This window comes from Drosophila guanche, unplaced genomic scaffold, assembly GCF_900245975.1.
Source record: "Drosophila guanche unplaced genomic scaffold, DGUA_6, whole genome shotgun sequence".
Lineage (NCBI taxonomy): Eukaryota > Metazoa > Arthropoda > Insecta > Diptera > Drosophilidae > Drosophila > Drosophila guanche.
Genome location: NW_022995797.1, coordinates 31,520 through 51,666, shown reverse-complemented (window position 1 = coordinate 51,666; position 20,147 = coordinate 31,520). Strand labels below are relative to the sequence as shown.

Sequence of the window (20,147 nt, the reverse complement as noted above, 5' to 3'; positions counted from 1 at the left end):
AAGACTGTAATAGACGGAATGAACCTTTGCATTTACTGGTAGTTTCCTAAAGGGTTCTGCGAGTTTTCCGGCGTATTTTGCGCCATTCTCACATTGTTGTTAGCCTTGGTTGGAATTACCTCGGTATCTTCCTCGATTTTCGCCTATTCTTCCTCCACGTCTATTGTAATTATTGTTGTTGCTGTTGTTACCGCCTCGGTTGTAATTGTTGGGGTTGTAATTTCTGCCGCGATTATAACCTCGGCCTCCTCTATTATTGTTGTTTTCACCTCGTCGATAATACAGGACAGTGTTACTTTGACCTGTTATCCCCGTGCAACTATTGACGAAATTAGAACCGGCATCATTCATATTTGTGAATGTGTCTGCCTGCCTGACAAGTTTTACCTTATCATTTGAACAGTTTTGGGTCATGGCTTTCACAGCTGTTGTAGTGCTGTATTTGTTTGCAGAGATTGGCTTAGACCTTCACTTATATAAGCACCTTCAAGGGTCTTTGCCAGGTTTTGCACCTCTTGGGTGTACTGGTTAGCTGTTTTATTTTTCTGTTGCAGATTTGCTAAGATTCTTTAGCAGATACAACTTCTACCGATTTCTTCTACAACTTCAACAACTTCTCCGCACTTGACCGTTGATTGTCTGCTCATTACTTATCAAATTTCTTACACGGCCTCTTAGCTTTGTTTTTATAAGGCATATAGCTGTTGGCTCATGTGTACCTTTTAAGGTTCCTAATAGATTCAAAGAATCTAGAAAACTTTGTAGATGTTCCGGATTACCATCAAACTCTGGTAACAGAGATGTGGCTAGCTTGATGAAATCTACCACTGTTTGTGTCATTTTAGATCCCGTTTTTATGTCCGGTTTTGTTTCGCTTGGGTAGCTTTCTTCTAGTGTTTCAATTTCACTATCAGATTCAGCGCCTATTTATTGAATTGATTCGTTTGGGTAATTTAATTGGTCGGGATCAAACTCCGCAAATTGATTTAGACTTTCTGTCACGTCTATTTGAATATGTCGCCTATTGATGACATTAATTAATCTGGTGTTTCGGGATTTTATTATACATCTCTTAAACATCTCCTATTGTGCTCAGTTGCTAAACTATTTCCATAAATATTTACTAGGGTAACTAACTATATATAGTATTGTATTCCCATACTAATATTTCTATGCGGTTTTTTCTGTGTTTCAGCTTTTATGACTGCATCTTTATTGATGCATTTGTAAGATCTATCAAATTTGTTACGAAATGCGTCTATTATTTTCGCAATTTCATTCTATTTCATTATTTTTTTTCTATTCTCTATCACTAAACTATCCCATTATGTATTTTAATTATTTTTAAATATATTCAATGAAAAAAAAATTTGTTTTTGTTCCAACGTTCATGAAAGAAAATGGAAGGTTTTCTATTACAAATTTGTAGTTTTCATAATTTTTTTTTAAATGGGGATATACGTAAAGAAATTAAAATATTTTGTTCTTTGAAAATCAAAAATAAAATATTTGGTGATAATTTTTATGGCAACAAATATTTTTTGTATATTTTATTGTCTTACGCTTACGTCTTCATTCGTAAACAATGAAGAAAAAGAAGAAGACAATCAAAAAAATCGTGCGTACTGTTGTGTACTGTCTCGTCAACGTTTGGCAAACGACTGACAAGCTGGTGTTTCTCGAATGAGAAGCACTGTGGTGAATCCGTCAGCTATTAGTAATTTCACCATGCCATGAGCTAACCAGAAATATGCAAAGCTTTCTTCTAAGAATTATATGTACAGCTAATCCGAAATATGCAGCTAAGCCGAAAGCTTATCTCTTATACTTATATGTATGTAAACACATATGTATGCAGAAGGCAGTTTTCCAATGAGCCCTGCTATTAGAGAATGTGGTATATTTTCAGTCTTCTTACTGTTAAGCTATTGTCTATTAACTTAAGGCTAAATTATTTTCGTGGTTGTGGAGTCTGTCAATGTATTTCTTACTAGTTTTATTTATTTCTTCTTTAATGGTTCTAATATTAAGATCTTTGTGGATATTTGCATTAGATACATAAAACGGAGCATTGACAATGTGTCGCAAAGTTTTTGATTGGTAACGCTGAAGTATCTCAATATTTGAGTTGCTGGCAGTCCTCCAGAGCTGTATAGCGTAGGTCCAAACAGGCTTCAGTATGGATTTGTGGAGGGAAGCTTTGTTTTCCAAAGTGGTTTCTGATTTTCGACTTATCAACCAGGACATTTTAAGTGTTTTAAGTCTGAGTTGTTGACATTTTGCTTTAATGTGGTTTTTCCATGTTAATCTGCGGTCGAGATGCAAACCGAGATACTTCACACAGGTACTTTGTGGAATTGGTGAGCCGTTAAGTGTAACATTTGGGCAGTTACCTGGTCTTAATGAAAACGTTATTTGGACTGATTTCAGGGAGTTGATTCTAATTTTCCATTGAAGGAACCAGTCTTCAATTAGGCTTAGCTCATTTTGCAGAAGTTCGGANTCTGATTTTCGACTTATCAACCAGGACATTTTAAGTGTTTTAAGTCTGAGTTGTTGACATTTTGCTTTAATGTGGTTTTTCCATGTTAATCTGCGGTCGAGATGCAAACCGAGATACTTCACACAGGTACTTTGTGGAATTGGTGAGCCGTTAAGTGTAACATTTGGGCAGTTACCTGGTCTTAATGAAAACGTTATTTGGACTGATTTCAGGGAGTTGATTCTAATTTTCCATTGAAGAAACCAGTCTTCAATTAGGCTTAGCTCATTTTGCAGAAGTTCGGAAGCTTCATTTATAGATGTGATTGTGGCTAAAACGGCTGTATCATCAGCATATGTTTCAACAGGGCAGTTGTTTGTTACTGACATGTCGGCCGTATATAGGGTGTAGAGAATTGGTCCCAATACGCTTCCTTGTGGGACGCCTGCGTTGATGAGAAGTAGTGATGAAGTATAGTTTTTCTGCTCCACGTAAAAGAAGCCAAATATGATTTGATTAATAAATAGTACGGACCAGGTAGCCATTTCTTTATCTTGTACAAAAACGCTTGTTGAACATCAAGAAATGCAGCAGTGCAGTATTTTTTGTTTTCAAATGCCGAGACTATATCATTAATAACCCTGTTACATTGCTCAGGGGTCCCGTGACCTCTCCTGAATCCGAATTGGTATTCAGTAATGATGGAAAGTTCGTCCAAAATTGACATCAATCTCTTCAATAGTATTTTTTCAAACACTTTCGAGGATATTGTCAACAGACTAATGGGACGGTATGATGTCAATTCCGTTTCTAATTAGTTTGGCTTTAAGATCATAATAATGCGCAGATTTCCATTGACTTGGAAAGTGGTCTAGTCTGAGAATCGCGTTAAATATAAGAGTGAGAAACCGAATGCATTTTGGTGGTAAACTTTTTAGGGTGATACCGTCTGTTTTATCAGGACCTGGTGCTTTTTTATTGTTAAAGCATTTGATTTCTATCACAACTTCTTCATATTTGATGCTTTTAATAGGCAAGCTCATTTTCCAGGGTGACTCAAGGAATTTTTCTACTACAGTCTCTGTTATATCTATATATATATATATTAAACTTGGAACGCCACATTTCCCACATTTGGACCCACATTTCGTGCAGCATGTCAAGAGCTAAATTTGCTTGAAAACGATACTCATTGGGACACTACAATCGCTGAAGCAATTATTGCTGCATCTCCAAGTCAGATACGCACATTATTTGCTATCATCATTTCAACAGGCTTCCCATCGAACCCACTTGAACTGTGGAACAAATACAAAGATAACATGTCCGAAGATAGTTTACATCGAATTCGCGTCAGCTCAAGAAATTACGATCTTGAGGTGAANGAAGCAAGGCGATGCAGTTCCTGGTCATCCAGATATGCGTTCTACTGATGCTCTTGGTCGTATTTACACAGTTCATCCGAAGAATGATGAATGTTTCTATTTGCGGTTGTTGCTGGTACATGTTCGAGGGCCAACATCATTTGAATCACTGCGAACTGTTAATGGTATCGTGTGCCCCACATTTCGTGCAGCATGTCAAGAGCTAAATTTGCTTGAAAACGATACTCATTGGGACACTACAATCGCTGAAGCAATTATTGCTGCATCTCCAAGTCAGATACGCACATTATTTGCTATCATCATTTCAACAGGCTTCCCATCGAACCCACTTGAACTGTGGAACAAATACAAAGATAACATGTCCGAAGATAGTTTACATCGAATTCGCGTCAGCTCAAGAAATTACGATCTTGAGGTGAATGGGAGATCCATAACCAGACTTTGCTCTTGATCGAAGATATGTGTTACCTCATGTGCGGCAGTTTGTTAGTTAGGTTAGGAATGCCAGCGCCAGATCGCGGAATGAATGACACTTTTAATAGAGAATTGGAACGTGAATATGAATATGATCCACATGAACTAATCCAATCAGTTCAAACGAATGTACCTCTGTTGAATCCTAAGCAGAGGGAAGGAAGTCTATGATACACTGATAAATGCAATTGATGATGGAAATGGCGGCTTATTTTTTTTTTATGCCCCCGGTGGAACTAGGAAGACATTCCTCATGTCATTGATTTTGGCGAGATCCGAAATTGCGGTAGCAATTGCTTCTTCTGGAATAGCGGCCACATTGTTAGACGGATGCCGTACGGCTCACTCAGCGTTAAAATTGCCATTAAACCTTCAAACTACTGAACAACCGACATGTAACATTTCGAGAAACTCCGCAATGGCCAAAGTTTTAGTAGCATCAAAAATCATCATATGGGACGAATGCACAATGGCGCACAAACGCGCATTGGAAGCACTAGACCGAACATTAAAAGATCTGCGCAATGACTCGATTGATGATTGAATGATTTTATTATCTGGCGATTTCCGACAAACACTGCCAGTCATTCCAAGATCTACTGCTGCAGACGAAATAAACGCTTGCCTCAAAGCATAAAATCTGTGGCGATATGCAAAGAAACTTCAACTGTCTGTAAATATGAGAGTTGCATTGTTGAACGATTTATCTGCTGATGATTTCTCGAAGCAATTGCTGACTATCGGTAATGGCCGTGTTCCTGTTGACAAATCGAGCGGTTTGATTTCATTTCCTCCAAATTTTTGCAATTTCGTATCATCAAAAGACGAGCTTATCAATAACGTATACAAAAATACTAAATGGTTAAGTGAGCGAGCAATTTTGGCCGCTAAAAATAAAGATGTAGATGACCTCAATCTTATAATTCAAAATCAAATCGTAGGTACTCTATATTCATTGAAATCTATCGACTGTGTAACAAACGAAGAAGAAGCCACTAATTATCCAACTGAATTTTTAAACTCCTTGGATGTCTTGCCTTCGCCATGACGATCAACAAATCACAGGGCCAATCCTTGACTATTTGTGGCCTCAATCTAGAAAATGAATGTTTTTCTCATGGTCAATTGTACGTGGCATGCTCACGTGTCGGCAAACCATCCGCTTTATTTGTTCTTGCGCCTGACCAAAAAACAAAGAATGTCGTTTACCACAAAGTGCTTGAATGAAAATCCTATTACCATCGCATTGGATCATTGCAACCTATAGAAGATGCACAGCATAATTTCTTACAATATGGGCAATATGGAAGAACAACTTGACAGGCGTCAAGGGATCAACACAGCTACGAAGAGAGCAATTCTCCAATATCTACAGCCAATGCTTCATGGACATCATGCATTGGTCAAGCTGTTCAAGACTGCTTTAGAGCGCATTCCAAGTGATTGCAATTCAGTCAATTCAATACATTTGTAATGGCGGTTTTTGGTATCCAAACATCCAATACCAACGATGAAATCACGCGCTATCAAGTTGGCACTTTTTTGTTTCTATCTATGTAAACATATTATTTTGTATCATTGTTTTACGTTCATCAAAGCCTAAATTAGTTCAGCTAAAAAGTAACACGACATTCATTGACTGTTAGGCGGTGCAAAGTTCGCCGGGTCAGCTAGTAATTATATAATGAAGATGTTGAGCAAATGCTTCATTATTAGACCTACACCAAGTTCCGTTGCTTTTGCGAATATTTATGTTTCTTTTAGCTGGTTTCTTTTAGTATTTAGTCGCCCTCCATAGGTTGTATTCATTGTTGCTGGAATTAGAGTCATAGTTTCTCAGATACGCAGCTAGAGATTCATTGCGTAAGTTCGTCAGCAGTTGTCTAAGTTCAGATGCAGCCTTATAATCTTTTGTCAACAGGGTAGTGAGTTGGTTGTTGATGATTAAGAGCATGATTCGTGTTTCTGTAGCTCGCATTATGAATTGTATTTGTGAAAAGCTCCACATAATAGTCTATCTGCTCTCCTGTTTTAAACGAAATGTCCAGGCTTATAGCTGAGTCTAAATAGCTTTTAAATGCGTTAATGTCTGCAGAGGCTGTAATGACTTTATAGGGCTTTTCCAACATATGGGCTATTGTGCTGTAAGTTCCTATTATTAGAGAATGATCTGAGATAAGGTCAAAGCTCTCCATTACTCGCATGTGTGATTGTGAGATTCCAGAGAATACTACGAAATCAATCAAATCTGGAATTTTTTGACTATCAGTTAGCCAGTATGTGGGCACACCAGTTGACAAAGTCGTTATGTTATTGTTTCGTATGCATTTGTATAACCCCGATCCCTTCGGGTTAGTTAATCTGGATCCCCACCATGGATGTTTGGCATTGAAGTCGCCTCCCACGATAAACTTTGTTCCCAGTCCTTGGAAAACAATTTTTAAATCGAGTTTTTTTATTGTGAAGCTCGGTGGGAGATAAATCGCTTTTATTGATACATCTGCGTGCATACATTTTATCTGAATTGAGGCAGCCTGCATAGCGGTTTCCCTAGAACTTTCCATAATCTGAAATTTAAGGCCCTGCTTGTTCTTGAAGTCTGTTTCTGAAATAAGCATGACGTCAATGGCATTCGTTTTTAGAAATAACGATATTTCATTTACATGGTTGGAAAGCCCATGGCATTCCATATTCCTAGGTTTAGATTTATTTGCATAGCTTATTTACAAGTAACATTATCATGTTAAGTAAATTATTCGTAAGTTAAGATTGTTTTTCTAGAAGCTGTTCTATTCTTTCTAGAGACTTGTTCGAGGTACTATTTCCTGCAGCAACTTGAGCGTATGATTGGTAATCTTTGGGTTGTTGGGTCGAATTATTAAACGGAGCAAATGATTGAGATGTAGCAAGGTCTTTTTTATACCCGGTACTCGAAGGGTAAATAGGGTATATTGTATTAGTGCACAAAGTGAATGTATGTAACACACAGAAGGAAACGTTTCCGATCCCATTCAATAGCCGAGTCGATTGAGGCATGTCTGTCTGTCCGTCTGTCCGTCTTGTTTGTCGGCTAGTTCTTAGACACTATAAGAGCTAGAGCCACCAAATTTTGCATCCAGACTTCTATATGCGTACACTGTTACAAGTGCATTTTAAAAATGAGCCACGCCCCATTCCGCCACCACAAAGGGGCGAAAACCTCCCAAATCTTCAATTTATAGATAAAAGATAAAAGCAAACTAAAAACGCCATTCCGTAGGGAATGGCCATATCTATCAGATCACCAAAAAAATTGGGATCCGATTGGATCATTATTATAGCCAGAATGAAGAAATTAATGTGCAGTGGCTAAACCCACCCTGTCCCGCATCTTTTGTTAATCTTTTTACATTCTCTCATTCACACTCTGCTTCTGCTTAACTCGGCCCCTGCCTCTGCCGACTTTTAACCCACCCCGTCCCGCAGCTTATATTTGTTTTTTTTTTTTGTGTGCGGGCGCTGCCTCTGCCTCTGCCGCGAGTCTGCAGTGTGTTGGTCCAGGGAGGGCGGCGAGCTAACGGAGCGTGTTAGTGTAAGTAGTGTTGTAGATGTATATGACAGATGAAGAAAAAATGTTCAATTTGACAAAACACCGCTAAGGTGCAGATGTAGTACTGAGTGCCGGGTATAAACGTTGTGACGCGTAAGAAGCGTCTCACACGTCCCTTCTCGTTTCTTTTCAAGTGGGTCTCTAAGTTTATTCACACAGTGTTCGCTGAATACTCTAATGGAAAATTGTTGCAACGCCAAATACAATTGCCGTTATTCATTATTTGTATGCATATTATATGTTTATAACCGTTTATCCCGTTCGTCCTAAACGTATTTAAGAAATATATGAGCATAGAGAGGATACACAAAATCATTTTAAGCAGAAGCAACACAAAAATGCCAAGCGTCTCAAGCTCTAAAAATGAAAACGCATATGAAGTCGAGAATAGATACACGCACTGCCATTATGTATGTATGTGCCACCGCACACATGAAATTACGTAGCAGACTTGAAAAGGAAAAACAAAATTTTGTTTTTGTGAGTCGCTTTGCGCTCAATACTCAAGAGAGCCAAACGAAATCATTGCCATCATTGCCATCTCTCAGCCGAAGGCTCTCTCACCAAGAGCCGAAGGCACTGGGACCCAATCCCCTATCCTGATTATGCAGCCAATTTTAACTCGGTTTGACCACTCACAAAAGCAATTAGGAGGCTTTTCTGGTTTTTATTAATTTTTTTTATTAATTCCAAAGGGCCGAAGTGGCCCTACCAGGTATACCTTGCTGACATCGCGGTCATGGCTGACATCGCAACTGACGAGCTGATTTTAAATAATGCCGAAGAGAAATAAACTTTAAACAAAAAAGTTAAAATATTCAATAGAAGCTGATAGAACACTAAACATAAAAAATATATTTATTATTTTTCAGGAATGGAATACTTAGAGTACTTGGATATATCACATAATAAGCTGAAAACAATTTCCAGTAGCATATTTGGTATTCGTAACATTGCACAAAATGTACGGATCATAGCTAACGATAATGTTTGGCACTGCGACTGTACATTAAAAAATGAGCAGCCCGGAGCCCTGGTAGCTCTAGCTGTTATAGTCTCTGAGAACTAGCCGACAAACAAGACGGACGGACAGACGGACGGACAGACGGACAGACAGACATGGCTCTATCGACTCGGCTATTGATGCTGATCAAGAATGATTTTTCAAAGTTTACATTTTTCCTACCTTTACATCAATCTTCAAAAAAAACAAACACGCCCTTTTAGTAGCCAATCTTCCTCACTGCGCGAATCAGCTTTAGCGAGTGAGTAAATGTGTAAAAAATAAAAAATGATGTTGGAAGGGGTGGGGGTAGGCACTGGACATGAATTGAGTCATCCTTGCTATAATAATGATTGGATAATCTGAATCTGATAGATATGGCCATTCTCTACGGAACTGCATTTGCGTTTTCTAATGTCTTCAAAATTGTGGAAGTCAGAGATTATCTCCCTTTGTGGGGGCAGGGTGGGACCTGGCTAAATTTAAACAAACTTTAGTCAGTGAGATTTCAAATGAGTCTTCTCAAAAAATTTAATCAATCTACCTACACAGACATGGCTATATATGTAGACTCGGCTATTGATGATGATCAAGAATATATACACTTAATAGGGGCGGAAACGTTTTCGTTACATATGTACATACATACAAATACAATAAACGGACACACAGATAGTGAAATATTCCATTGTCGGACAAATGCTTCAGATAATATGGTATCCGACACTGACCGATTTTCCAAGTTTTTAAAGTCGACATTTTCTAAAAATACGTCACAAAAATCAAAAAAATTGTGCATTTCAAAGCTCAATATTTCCCAGAGGGTAAGCTTCAACCACAAAGTGTTTAGGTTCACTTTTTAGCTGCATCAATTAGCTTTTTAGATAAACAATGTTATTTACAATCAGATCTAAGACATTCAAATGATGTGAAAAAAACCGCTACCTCTGAAAATACCTAAAAAAAAACTTTTAAAAATTCTTAAAAACAAGTTCTGCCATAGAAAAAAAAACATATTAAAAGCCCCAAATCTTTCAGAAATGAGAAGGGACGTGTGTGACTATCTTACGCCTCACAGTTTTTATATATCAGTATATCTGAACCTTAGTGGTTCTTTTCGAATTTTAGATTTTAAATGTTACATTTTCTGCATCTGTCATCTACATCTACATACTTCTCTCACTTCTCTCACAAACACGCCCACGAAACATTTCCTTCTCTCTGTTACATATTTCGAAAACAATTAAAATCTCATATATTTTACTATCGCGACGTCGTAGATAGTTTCGGCCCAGAAACTATATATTGGCACGTACATCGGCATTTATCTTATACATATATACACGTTAGGAAATCATCTCCGTCCACCGCCGCCTGTATAGAAGTGCACACTGCGTTCATAGTCATATCGAATTGGAACATTTCTTTCATAGAACCGAAGTACCGGAACTCAAGATTTTTAAAATAATTTGACTTTGTGTCTCTACTTTAAATAGAGTGTATTGCATTTGTGCACGAAAGTGNAATGAGAAGGGACGTGTGTGACTATCTTACGCCTCACAGTTTTTATATATCAGTATATCTGAACCTTAGTGGTTCTTTTCGAATTTTAGATTTTAAATGTTACATTTTCTGCATCTGTCATCTACATCTACATACTTCTCTCACTTCTCTCGCAAACACGCCCACGAAACATTTCCTTCTCTCTGTTACATATTTCGAAAACAATTAAAATCTCATATATTTTACTATCGCGACGTCGTAGATAGTTTCGGCCCAGAAACTATATATTGGCACGTACATCGGCATTTATCTTATACATATATACACGTTAGGAAATCATCTCCGTCCACCGCCGCCTGTATCTTCACGTGTGACGCAAGTATCAGTATAGCTTAACCTTGTAAAGAAAGTATCTTGGCTTCATGGCCTTGAGTTCTAAAAATTTTATTAAACTGAAACACAGAGATGAAATTTATCTCACATAACGTAAACACGTGCTTTCACCTACGTACATTGAGTGTCTTTCTTTGCAAAGGCTTGGGTTTTACGTGTTTGTATGATGATCAGCATCAAAGCAGAGCCTATGTCTGTCTTTCCGTCAGTCTAGTTAGATTCACAAAATTTTGTGTGAAGACTCGTGAAAAAAATGTAAAAATCCATGTATGTATGTATCACTAAGGTTACAAACATACATATGAAGACTGAGTACCGGGTATAAAAGTTGTGACAAGTAGGAAGCGTCTTACAAACGTTCCTACTCGCTCACGATCCATTTTTTTAAATTTCATCCATAAATTCTTCCATCAAAAACGCTCATCATATGCGTTTACCAGGACAATCACAAGAAATGTAAATGATCGGTGTTAATCAGATCATTGTTAATCATTGTTAAAACCAGAATGAAAATATTAATTTGTCCACACCCCGTCCAGCTTGCTCCGTTAGTGCTTGCTCATTCTCTCTCTCGCGCTCGCACACTCTGCCTGAGCAGTGTGTGTTTTGGAGGAGCGAGGCGAGCGAAAAGTGCGTGTTGGTGTGAGAGGAGATGTATATAAAAAATGTAGAAAATCTAAAATTGGAAAAAATCATATGGTTACATATGTACATATATATGTACATATATACTGTTAAGTACCGGGTATAAATGAAGTACTCATAAAGTTCCTCTTCATTTAGCTTTTAATGTTTTTAATATGTTAATGTTAATGTTTAGCTCTAATTTTTTCGAACATTATCCTAAGAACTATCTATCTGTCCTGCATTTAGGCGACCAGCTCGTTTACACTCGTCGACCCTCTTGCGGCAGCGCCATCGGTGAGAGGAGGGCTGCGTAGCTGCCAGTGATCCGCTTGTAACAGGCTTCTGTAGCATTGCCAGCTTGATTGTGCATTCATTGCACGTCAACGTCTAAAAATAACTACAAAATAGTAAATAGTAATTCGATTAAAAGAAGGTATTTGCAAGTGCGCAAAAACGCTTGACCAGAAAAGGTCAATATGGTTTAAACTAGTTCATTTAGGTCTTATTATCTCATACTCGTACATTCAGGTGCTTAGACAGTCGGATAGATAGACCTGCGGATTTGTACTTTTATTTTGATTTCTTTTTTTGTGTCGAAAACGACCCCATTCGTTGAGCCTAAGATCACAATTCACAGGTTGAGACAGACCTACAGGTCTTATTCATTTTCACTATCATATACATACATACATATTAAAAGTAACTGCCTCAAAGTTTATTTTAATTTGGATATCCAAGAATGTAAGTTAAAACCCTAATTTTTGTGTACTACATGTCCTTCTATGATCATTCAAACTTCTTTTATGTATACATTAGTAAATGTACTATATATTGCACTATAGGTGGACGGCAATAGGTAATAGGACCCAAGAACGACTACTAATGGGATGTTCCATCTCTTCAAATATTTCTATAAAGGTAATCCTTGCTAAATTTGATTGAACGTCCAAAAACATATATATGTACATATGTATATAGTCTAACGGCTTCTCCGGACAGACATCTTAACTTTTTGTTCTGGGTCTGTGTTATCTCGTTTAGCTACATATAATACACGTTTGAGAACTCAGCGGTGTCCTATGTGTCCTGAGCCAAAAAACTATATATGTAAAAATGTATGTATATAAGCAACTAAAAGCTGTTTGAGTATATTTTTACATATTTATGTGTGTACATTGGGAAAAACAAAAAATTATATTTTAGGCATACATATACATATACATGTATTATTGTATTTGCGATAAAAACTAGTTGGAACGTTGTGAGACGCTTCGAACGCATCACAACTGTTACACAAATTATTCAGTCAGGATATATATCCTGCTATGCAAACAGTAAGCGTAAACCGTCGGCACATCCATCCTCGCTATCATTTTTCAATATGTCGGCAAACAATGATCAGGCAATTGCCGATCTTTTTGCACAATTTTCTCAAACCACCTATTCCAAGGAAAACTACCCAGGTCATATGTATCCATATAGTTTACCAAGGTCGAATAGCATTTTCTGCCCTTTGTTTAATGAAAGCTCCTTACTTCATGAACTTCAACTAGTTAAGCCGTTATTTTCACCGGGCCCTGACGGAGTTCCCGGCTGTGTACTCAGGTACTTTGCCGAGTCTCTGTGCGGACCTTTGCTTAAACTGTTCACTCTATCCATCCATTCTTCTAGCTTTCCCCCCATCTGGAAGAAATCCTCCATAAGAAAGGTGGCAAATCTGAGGGTAAACACAATATAGGTATATCTAAGTTATCCGTTATTCCTAAAATGTTCGAGAAAATTTTAACTCCGCAGTTGCAGCATTTCTGCAAATCACTTATATCTCCAGCTCAGCACGGATTAATACGGCGACGATCAACAACCACTAATCTTTTAGAGTTCACCTCCTCTGTCATTAAGGGATTCCAAGGTAACTTGCAGACGGATGTTATTTACATTGACTTCAGTACGGAATTCGATTCTGTAAATCATTCACTTCTTGCACAAAAGCTCTGCTGTGTTTGATGGCAATGATTGCGTTTGGCTCTCTTGAACATTGAGCGCAAAGCGACTCGCAAAAACAAAATTTAGTTTTTCCTTTTCAAGTCTGCTTCGTAATTTCATGTGTGCGGTGACACATACATAAAGGATGGCAATGCGTGTATCTATTCTCGACTTCATATGCGTTTTTCCAATAGAGTATTCAGCGAATACTGTGTGAATACACATAGAGACCCACACACGAGACTACGAAATCAACTTGAAAAGAAACGAGAAGGGACGTGTGAGACGCTTCTTACGCGTCACAACTTTTATACCCGGCACTCAGTACTACTTCTGCACCTTAGCGGTGTTTTGTCAAATTGAACATTTTTTCTTCATCTGTCATATACATCTACAACACTACTTTGGTTGGTGTACAACACGCTCCGTTAGCTCGCCGCCCTCCCTAGACCCACACACTGCAGACTCGCGGCAGAGGCAGAGGCAGCGCCCGCACACAAAAAAAAAAAATATAAGCTGCGGGACGGGGTGGGTTAAAAGTCGGCAGAGGCAGGGGCCGAGTGAAGCAGAAGCAGAGTGTGAATGAGAGAATGTGAAAAGAACAACAAAAGTTGCGGGACAGGGTGGGTTTAGCCACTGCAAATTAATTTTTTCATTCCAGCTTTAATAATAATCGAATCGGATCCCAATTCAGTGATCTGATAGATATGGCCATTCCCTACGGAACGGCGTTTTAGTTTTCTAATTTTTGAAATACACTTCTTTCAATGTGAGCTTACAGCAGCCCGGAGCCAAAATTTGGTGGCTCTAGCTCTTATAGTCTCTGAGAACTAGCCGACAAACAATACGGACGGACGGACCGACGGATGGACAGACGGACAGACAGACATGGCTCTATCGACTCGGCTATTGATGCTGATCAAGAATGATTTTCCAAAGTTTAGATTTTTCCTACCTTTACATCAATCTTTACAAAAAACAAACCTTTTAGTAGCCAATCTTCCTCACTGCGCGAATCAGCTTTAGCGAGTGAGTAAATGTGTAAAAAATAAAAAATGATGTTGGAAGGGGTGGGGGTAGGCACTGGACATGAATTGAGTCATCCTTGCTATAATAATGATCCGATCTAATCTGAATCTGATAGATATGGCCATTCTCTACGGAACTGCATTTGCGTTTTCTAATGTCTTCAAAATTGTGGAAGTCAGAGATTATCTCCCTTTCTGGGGGCAGGGTGGCCCCTGGCTAAATTTAAACAAACTTCAGTCAGTGAGATTTCAAATGAGTCTTCTCAAAAAATTTAATCAATCTACCTACACAGACATGGCTATATATGTAGACTCGGCTATTGATGATGATCAAGAATATATACACTTAATAGGGGCGGAAACGTTTTCGTTACATATATATATACATACAAATACAATAAACGGACACACAGATAGTGAAATATTCCATTGTCGGACAAATGCTTCAGATAATATGGTATCCGACACTGACCGATTTTCCAAGTTTTTAAAGTCGACATTTTCTAAAAATACGTCACAAAAATCAAAAAAATTGTGCATTTCAAAGCTCAATATTTCCCAGAGGGTAAGCTTCAACCACAAAGTGTTTAGGTTCACTTTTTAGCTGCATCAATTAGCTTTTTAGATAAACAATGTTATTTACAATCAGATCTAAGACATTCAAATGATGTGAAAAAAACCGCTACCTCTGAAAATACCTAAAAAAAACCTTTAAAAATTCTTAAAAACAAGTTCTGCCATAGAAAAAAAAACATATTAAAAGCCCCAAATCTTTCAGAAATGAGAAGGGACGTGTGTGACTATCTTACGCCTCACAGTTTTTATATATCAGTATATCTGAACCTTAGTGGTTCTTTTCGAATTTTAGATTTTAAATGTTACATTTTCTNTATAACGTGATATCCACCTGCCGTTATCCATTATCCTGGGTTCTTGCTGATGATTACCCTACAAGGTAGAGAAGTTTATAAAGATATTTCCATTAGGAACGATTTAATGATTGAACGTCCAAAAACATATATATGTACATATGTATATAGTCTAACGGCTTCTCCGGACAGACATCTTAACTTTTTGTTCTGGGTCTGTGTTATCTCGTTTAGCTACATATAATACACGTTTGAGAACTCAGCGGTGTCCTATGTGTCCTGAGCCAAAAAACTATATATGTAAAAATGTATGTATATAAGCAACTAAAAGCTGTTTGAGTATATTTTTACATATTTATGTGTGTACATTGGGAAAAACAAAAAATTATATTTTAGGCATACATATACATATACATGTATTATTGTATTTGCGATAAAAACTAGTTGGAACGTTGTGAGACGCTTCGAACGCATCCCAACTGTTACACAAATTATTCAGTCAGGATATATATCCTGCTATGCAAACAGTAAGCGTAAACCGTCGGCACATCCATCCTCGCTATCATTTTTCAATATGTCGGCAAACAATGATCAGGCAATTGCCGATCTTTTTGCACAATTTTCTCAAACCACCTATTCCAAGGAAAACTACCCAGATCATATGTATCCATATAGTTTACCAAGGTCGAATAGCATTTTCTGCCCTTTGTTTAATGAAAACTCCTTACTTCATGAACTTCAACTAGTTAAGCCGTTATTTTCACCGGGCCCTGACGGAGTTCCCGGCTGTGTACTCAGGTACTTTGCCGAGTCTCTGTGCGGACCTTTGCTTAAACTGTTCACTCTATCCATCCATTCTTCTAGCTTTCCCCCCATCTGGAAGGAATCCTCCATAAGAAAGGTATCAAGTCTATGGGTAAACACAATATAGGTATATCTAAGTTATCCGTTATTCCTAAAATGTTCGAGAAAATTTTAACTCCGCAGTTGCAGCATTTCTGCAAATCACTTATATCTCCAGCTCAGCACGGATTAATACGGCGACGATCAACAACCACTAATCTTTTAGAGTTCACCTCCTCTGTCATTAAGGGATTCCAAGGTAACTTGCAGACGGATGTTATTTACATTGACTTCAGTACGGAATTCGATTCTGTAAATCATTCACTTCTTGCACAAAAGCTCTGCTGTGTTTGATGGCAATGATTGCGTTTGGCTCTCTTGAACATTGAGCGCAAAGCGACTCGCAAAAACAAAATTTAGTTTTTCCTTTTCAAGTCTGCTTCGTAATTTCATGTGTGCGATGACACATACATAAAGGATGGCAATGCGTGTATCTATTCTCGACTTCATATGCGTTTTTCCAATAGAGTATTCAGCGAATACTGTGTGAATACACATAGAGACCCACACACGAGACTACGAAATCAACTTGAAAAGAAACGAGAGGGACGTGTGAGACGCTTCTTACGCGTCACAACTTTTATACCCGGCACTCAGTACTACTTCTGCACCTTAGCGGTGTTTTGTCAAATTGAACATTTTTTCTTCATCTGTCATATACATCTACAACACTACTTACACCAACACGCTCCGTTAGCTCGCCGCCCTCCCTAGACCCACACACTGCAGACTCGCGGCAGAGGCAGAGGCAGCGCCCGCACACAAAAAAAAAAAAATATAAGCTGCGGGACGGGGTGGGTTAAAAGTCGGCAGAGGCAGGGGCCGAGTGAAGCAGAAGCAGAGTGTGAATGAGAGAATGTGAAAAGAACAACAAAAGTTGCGGGACAGGGTGGGTTTAGCCACTGCAAATTAATTTTTTCATTCCAGCTTTAATAATGATCGAATCGGATCCCAATTCAGTGATCTGATAGATATGGCCATTCCCTACGGAACGGCGTTTTAGTTTTCTAATTTTTGAAATACACTTCTTTCAATGTGAGCTTACAGCAGCCCGGAGCCAAAATTTGGTGGCTCTAGCTCTTATAGTCTCTGAGAACTAGCCGACAAACAATACGGACGGACGGACCGACGGATGGACAGACGGACAGACAGACATGGCTCTATCGACTCGGCTATTGATGCTGATCAAGAATGATTTTCCAAAGTTTACATTTTTCCTACCTTTACATCAATCTTTACAAAAAACAAACCTTTTAGTAGCCAATCTTCCTCACTGCGCGAATCAGCTTTAGCGAGTGAGTAAATGTGTAAAAAATAAAAAATGATGTTGGAAGGGGTGGGGGTAGGCACTGGACATGAATTGAGTCATCCTTGCTATAATAATGATCCGATCTAATCTGAATCTGATAGATATGGCCATTTTCTACGGAACTGCATTTGCGTTTTCTAATGTCTTCAAAATTGTGGAAGTCAGAGATTATCTCCCTTTGTGGGGCAGTGTGGCCCCTGGCTAAATTTAAACAAACTTCAGTCAGTGAGATTTCAAATGAGTCTTCTCAAAAAATGTAATCAATCTACCTACACAGACATGGCTATATATGTAGACTCGGCTATTGATGATGATCAAGAATATATACACTTAATAGGGGCGGAAACGTTTTCGTTACATATATACATACATACAAATACGTCGTACGAATGCTTTAGACAATATGGTATCCGAGAAAAGTAAACTACTACTGAAAATTTTCTGTAATAGATTGACAGATTGAAGACTTATTTAAGTATCGGACTGAGAAAAAGCAATTTTTGCACTCACAGTTCAGTAGAATTTCCATATTAATCAGATCCCCAAGTTGAAGTTGGCTTTGATCATTATTATAGCCAGAATGACAACAATAATTTTGCAGTGGCTACTCTCAACCCCCTTCAGCAGCTGTTTTTGTTCTTGCTAATTCTCTTTCGTTCGCACACTGCAGAGTTTTACTCTGGGGGAGGTTGTCGAGCTATAAGGGCGTTGTGGTGCGAGAAGTGATGTACATGTATGTGTACATAGAAAGCAGATGTAAAAAAATGTATAAAATGTAAAATTTGATAACAATTATTTGGTTAGATTTATACATATGCATATGTGCATTAGTGTGGGGGTTTTTCTTGGGAGTTCAATTGAACAATTTACATATTCTACCGAATGTTAAAGATTATCTACATAGGTACATGCTCTACAGAAATTGCGTGAAGACGGACTCCAAAGACGACCTACAAGAATGCCAAAATAAGTTATCAATAGGAAATCAAGTAATACCTGTCATAACTTGCATAAATTCTGAAACATTATGTTTAGATTAATTTTAGATGATTAAATATTAGTCAATAATTACTCCTCTTACCATCAAAGTCAACTGTGCCTGAGCCATCAGCATCAATTTCTTCTATGATCAAATCCAAGTCTTGATTAGATATCTTATCATCTAATTCGTGCAGAATACCACGCAGTGTGGCAACCGTTAGATAACCTTTTCCTTCCTTATCGTAAACACGAAAAGCTTCTTTTAGTTCATTTTGAAGAGCTCCCAAATCCTCCTCTACTTCAATAAAACGAGCCGCCAGCTTGCAAAATTGACCGAAATCCAATTTACCACTTGTTCCCTTATCGACTTCTTTAATAAGAGCCTTAACTGCTGGCGGCTCCAGCTTCTGACCTAAAATTTCAAGTATGCTAGATACATCTGTATGGTCGATCGACCCCGCACCGTCGTGATCAAAAGCCTTAAAAGCATTTCGAAGAACTGCAAAACAGTACCGATATTAGTCAATTATTAAAATATTAAAATATGCCACGTACTTCTCAATTGTTCTTTGTCATACTCTCCTTCAGCCTGCAAAACGTACAAAATTGTAAATCATTATGCTTCCATTGCATGTGTGATCTGCAAATTGTGATATATTTTAACTGCTCAGAATAGAAATTCGCGTCACAATAATTTTTCTTAAAATTAGCCAAATATAACGCAAAGATATGATTTATATACTTATTTTTGTAGTCTTATATCTCTGCAGTATCTTCTGTTTTTGTATGTCTATTGTACAATACATTTTTTTTGGTTACAATCTCCAAAGTTGTTAGTTCTAAAAACTCACCATTTTATGCAACTCTTTAGGAATTATTTAATTTATGAATTCGAATTCCGTCTTGTTAAAGATAAAACGGTATATTTTTCGAGATTTAAAAACTATTGACAACTAGATAAAACAAAAAAAATTACACAAAACAATATCCAATATGTGGCCGTCTAATCCTATTGATTAACCACAAACGTTTCAGCAATTCGATGTATTTTCCAATTGTGAAGGAAATTCGGGATAGGTAAATGTCACTATGCCGAATAGCAACAACAAAAACATTGATCTGATCACCACAAACGCACATCAAATACAAAACTGGCGTCTCATCGATGCTTAGAGAGTAAGAGCATTAACCGCATGGTGTGAGAAGGCGACAGTGGTAGTTCCCATTTAGAATATGTGTGTATGAAAAATGCCATTTGCTACCATCTACCAATTAAATCTAATATTACGTGTTGATATTTGGTGAAAGTAACTTCGAAAGTAACACAGCCTCAGCTATGAGAACCTTTTTTTAAGGTTTGAAGCTTTATAAATGCATACTTTTATACCAGTAACTCGAAGAGTAAATACGGTATATTGTATTTCTGCGAATAACGGTTGTATGTAACGCACAGGATCAAACTTTTCGACCCCATAGAGTATATATATTCTTGATCAGCATCAATAGCCGAGTCTATGTCTGTATGTCTGTCTGCCCCGCTGTCCGTCCTGATGAGCGCTTAGTAGTCAGAGTCTATAACAGCTAGAGCCACCAACTTTGCATCCAGACTTCTGTGTGC

General features: G+C 37.9%; 1 protein-coding gene across 3 annotated transcripts in view; it reads right to left on the bottom strand.

Moving 5' to 3' along the window:
• LOC117591568 (troponin C, isoallergen Bla g 6.0201) overlaps window positions 1–19,597 on the bottom strand; it is a 21,880-nt gene extending 2,283 nt beyond the window's left edge. Inside the window, exons 1-5 of one of the 3 annotated variants that reach the window (XM_034284879.1) lie at window positions 19,381–19,593; window positions 19,085–19,118; window positions 18,630–19,028; window positions 18,545–18,565; window positions 15,375–15,415 (exon numbers count right to left, since the gene is read on the bottom strand). In XM_034284879.1, the coding sequence (XP_034140770.1) occupies window positions 15,411–15,415; window positions 18,545–18,565; window positions 18,630–19,028; window positions 19,085–19,118; window positions 19,381–19,383 (462 nt within the window). In that variant the 5' untranslated portion in view covers window positions 19,384–19,593 and the 3' untranslated portion in view covers window positions 15,375–15,410. Of the gene's footprint in view, window positions 1–15,374; window positions 15,416–18,544; window positions 18,581–18,629; window positions 19,029–19,084; window positions 19,119–19,380 lie in introns of those variants that run through there. The other 2 variants (XM_034284878.1, XM_034284881.1) reach the window with 2 other exon arrangements.
• Between the last annotated feature and the right edge of the window lie 550 nt (window positions 19,598–20,147).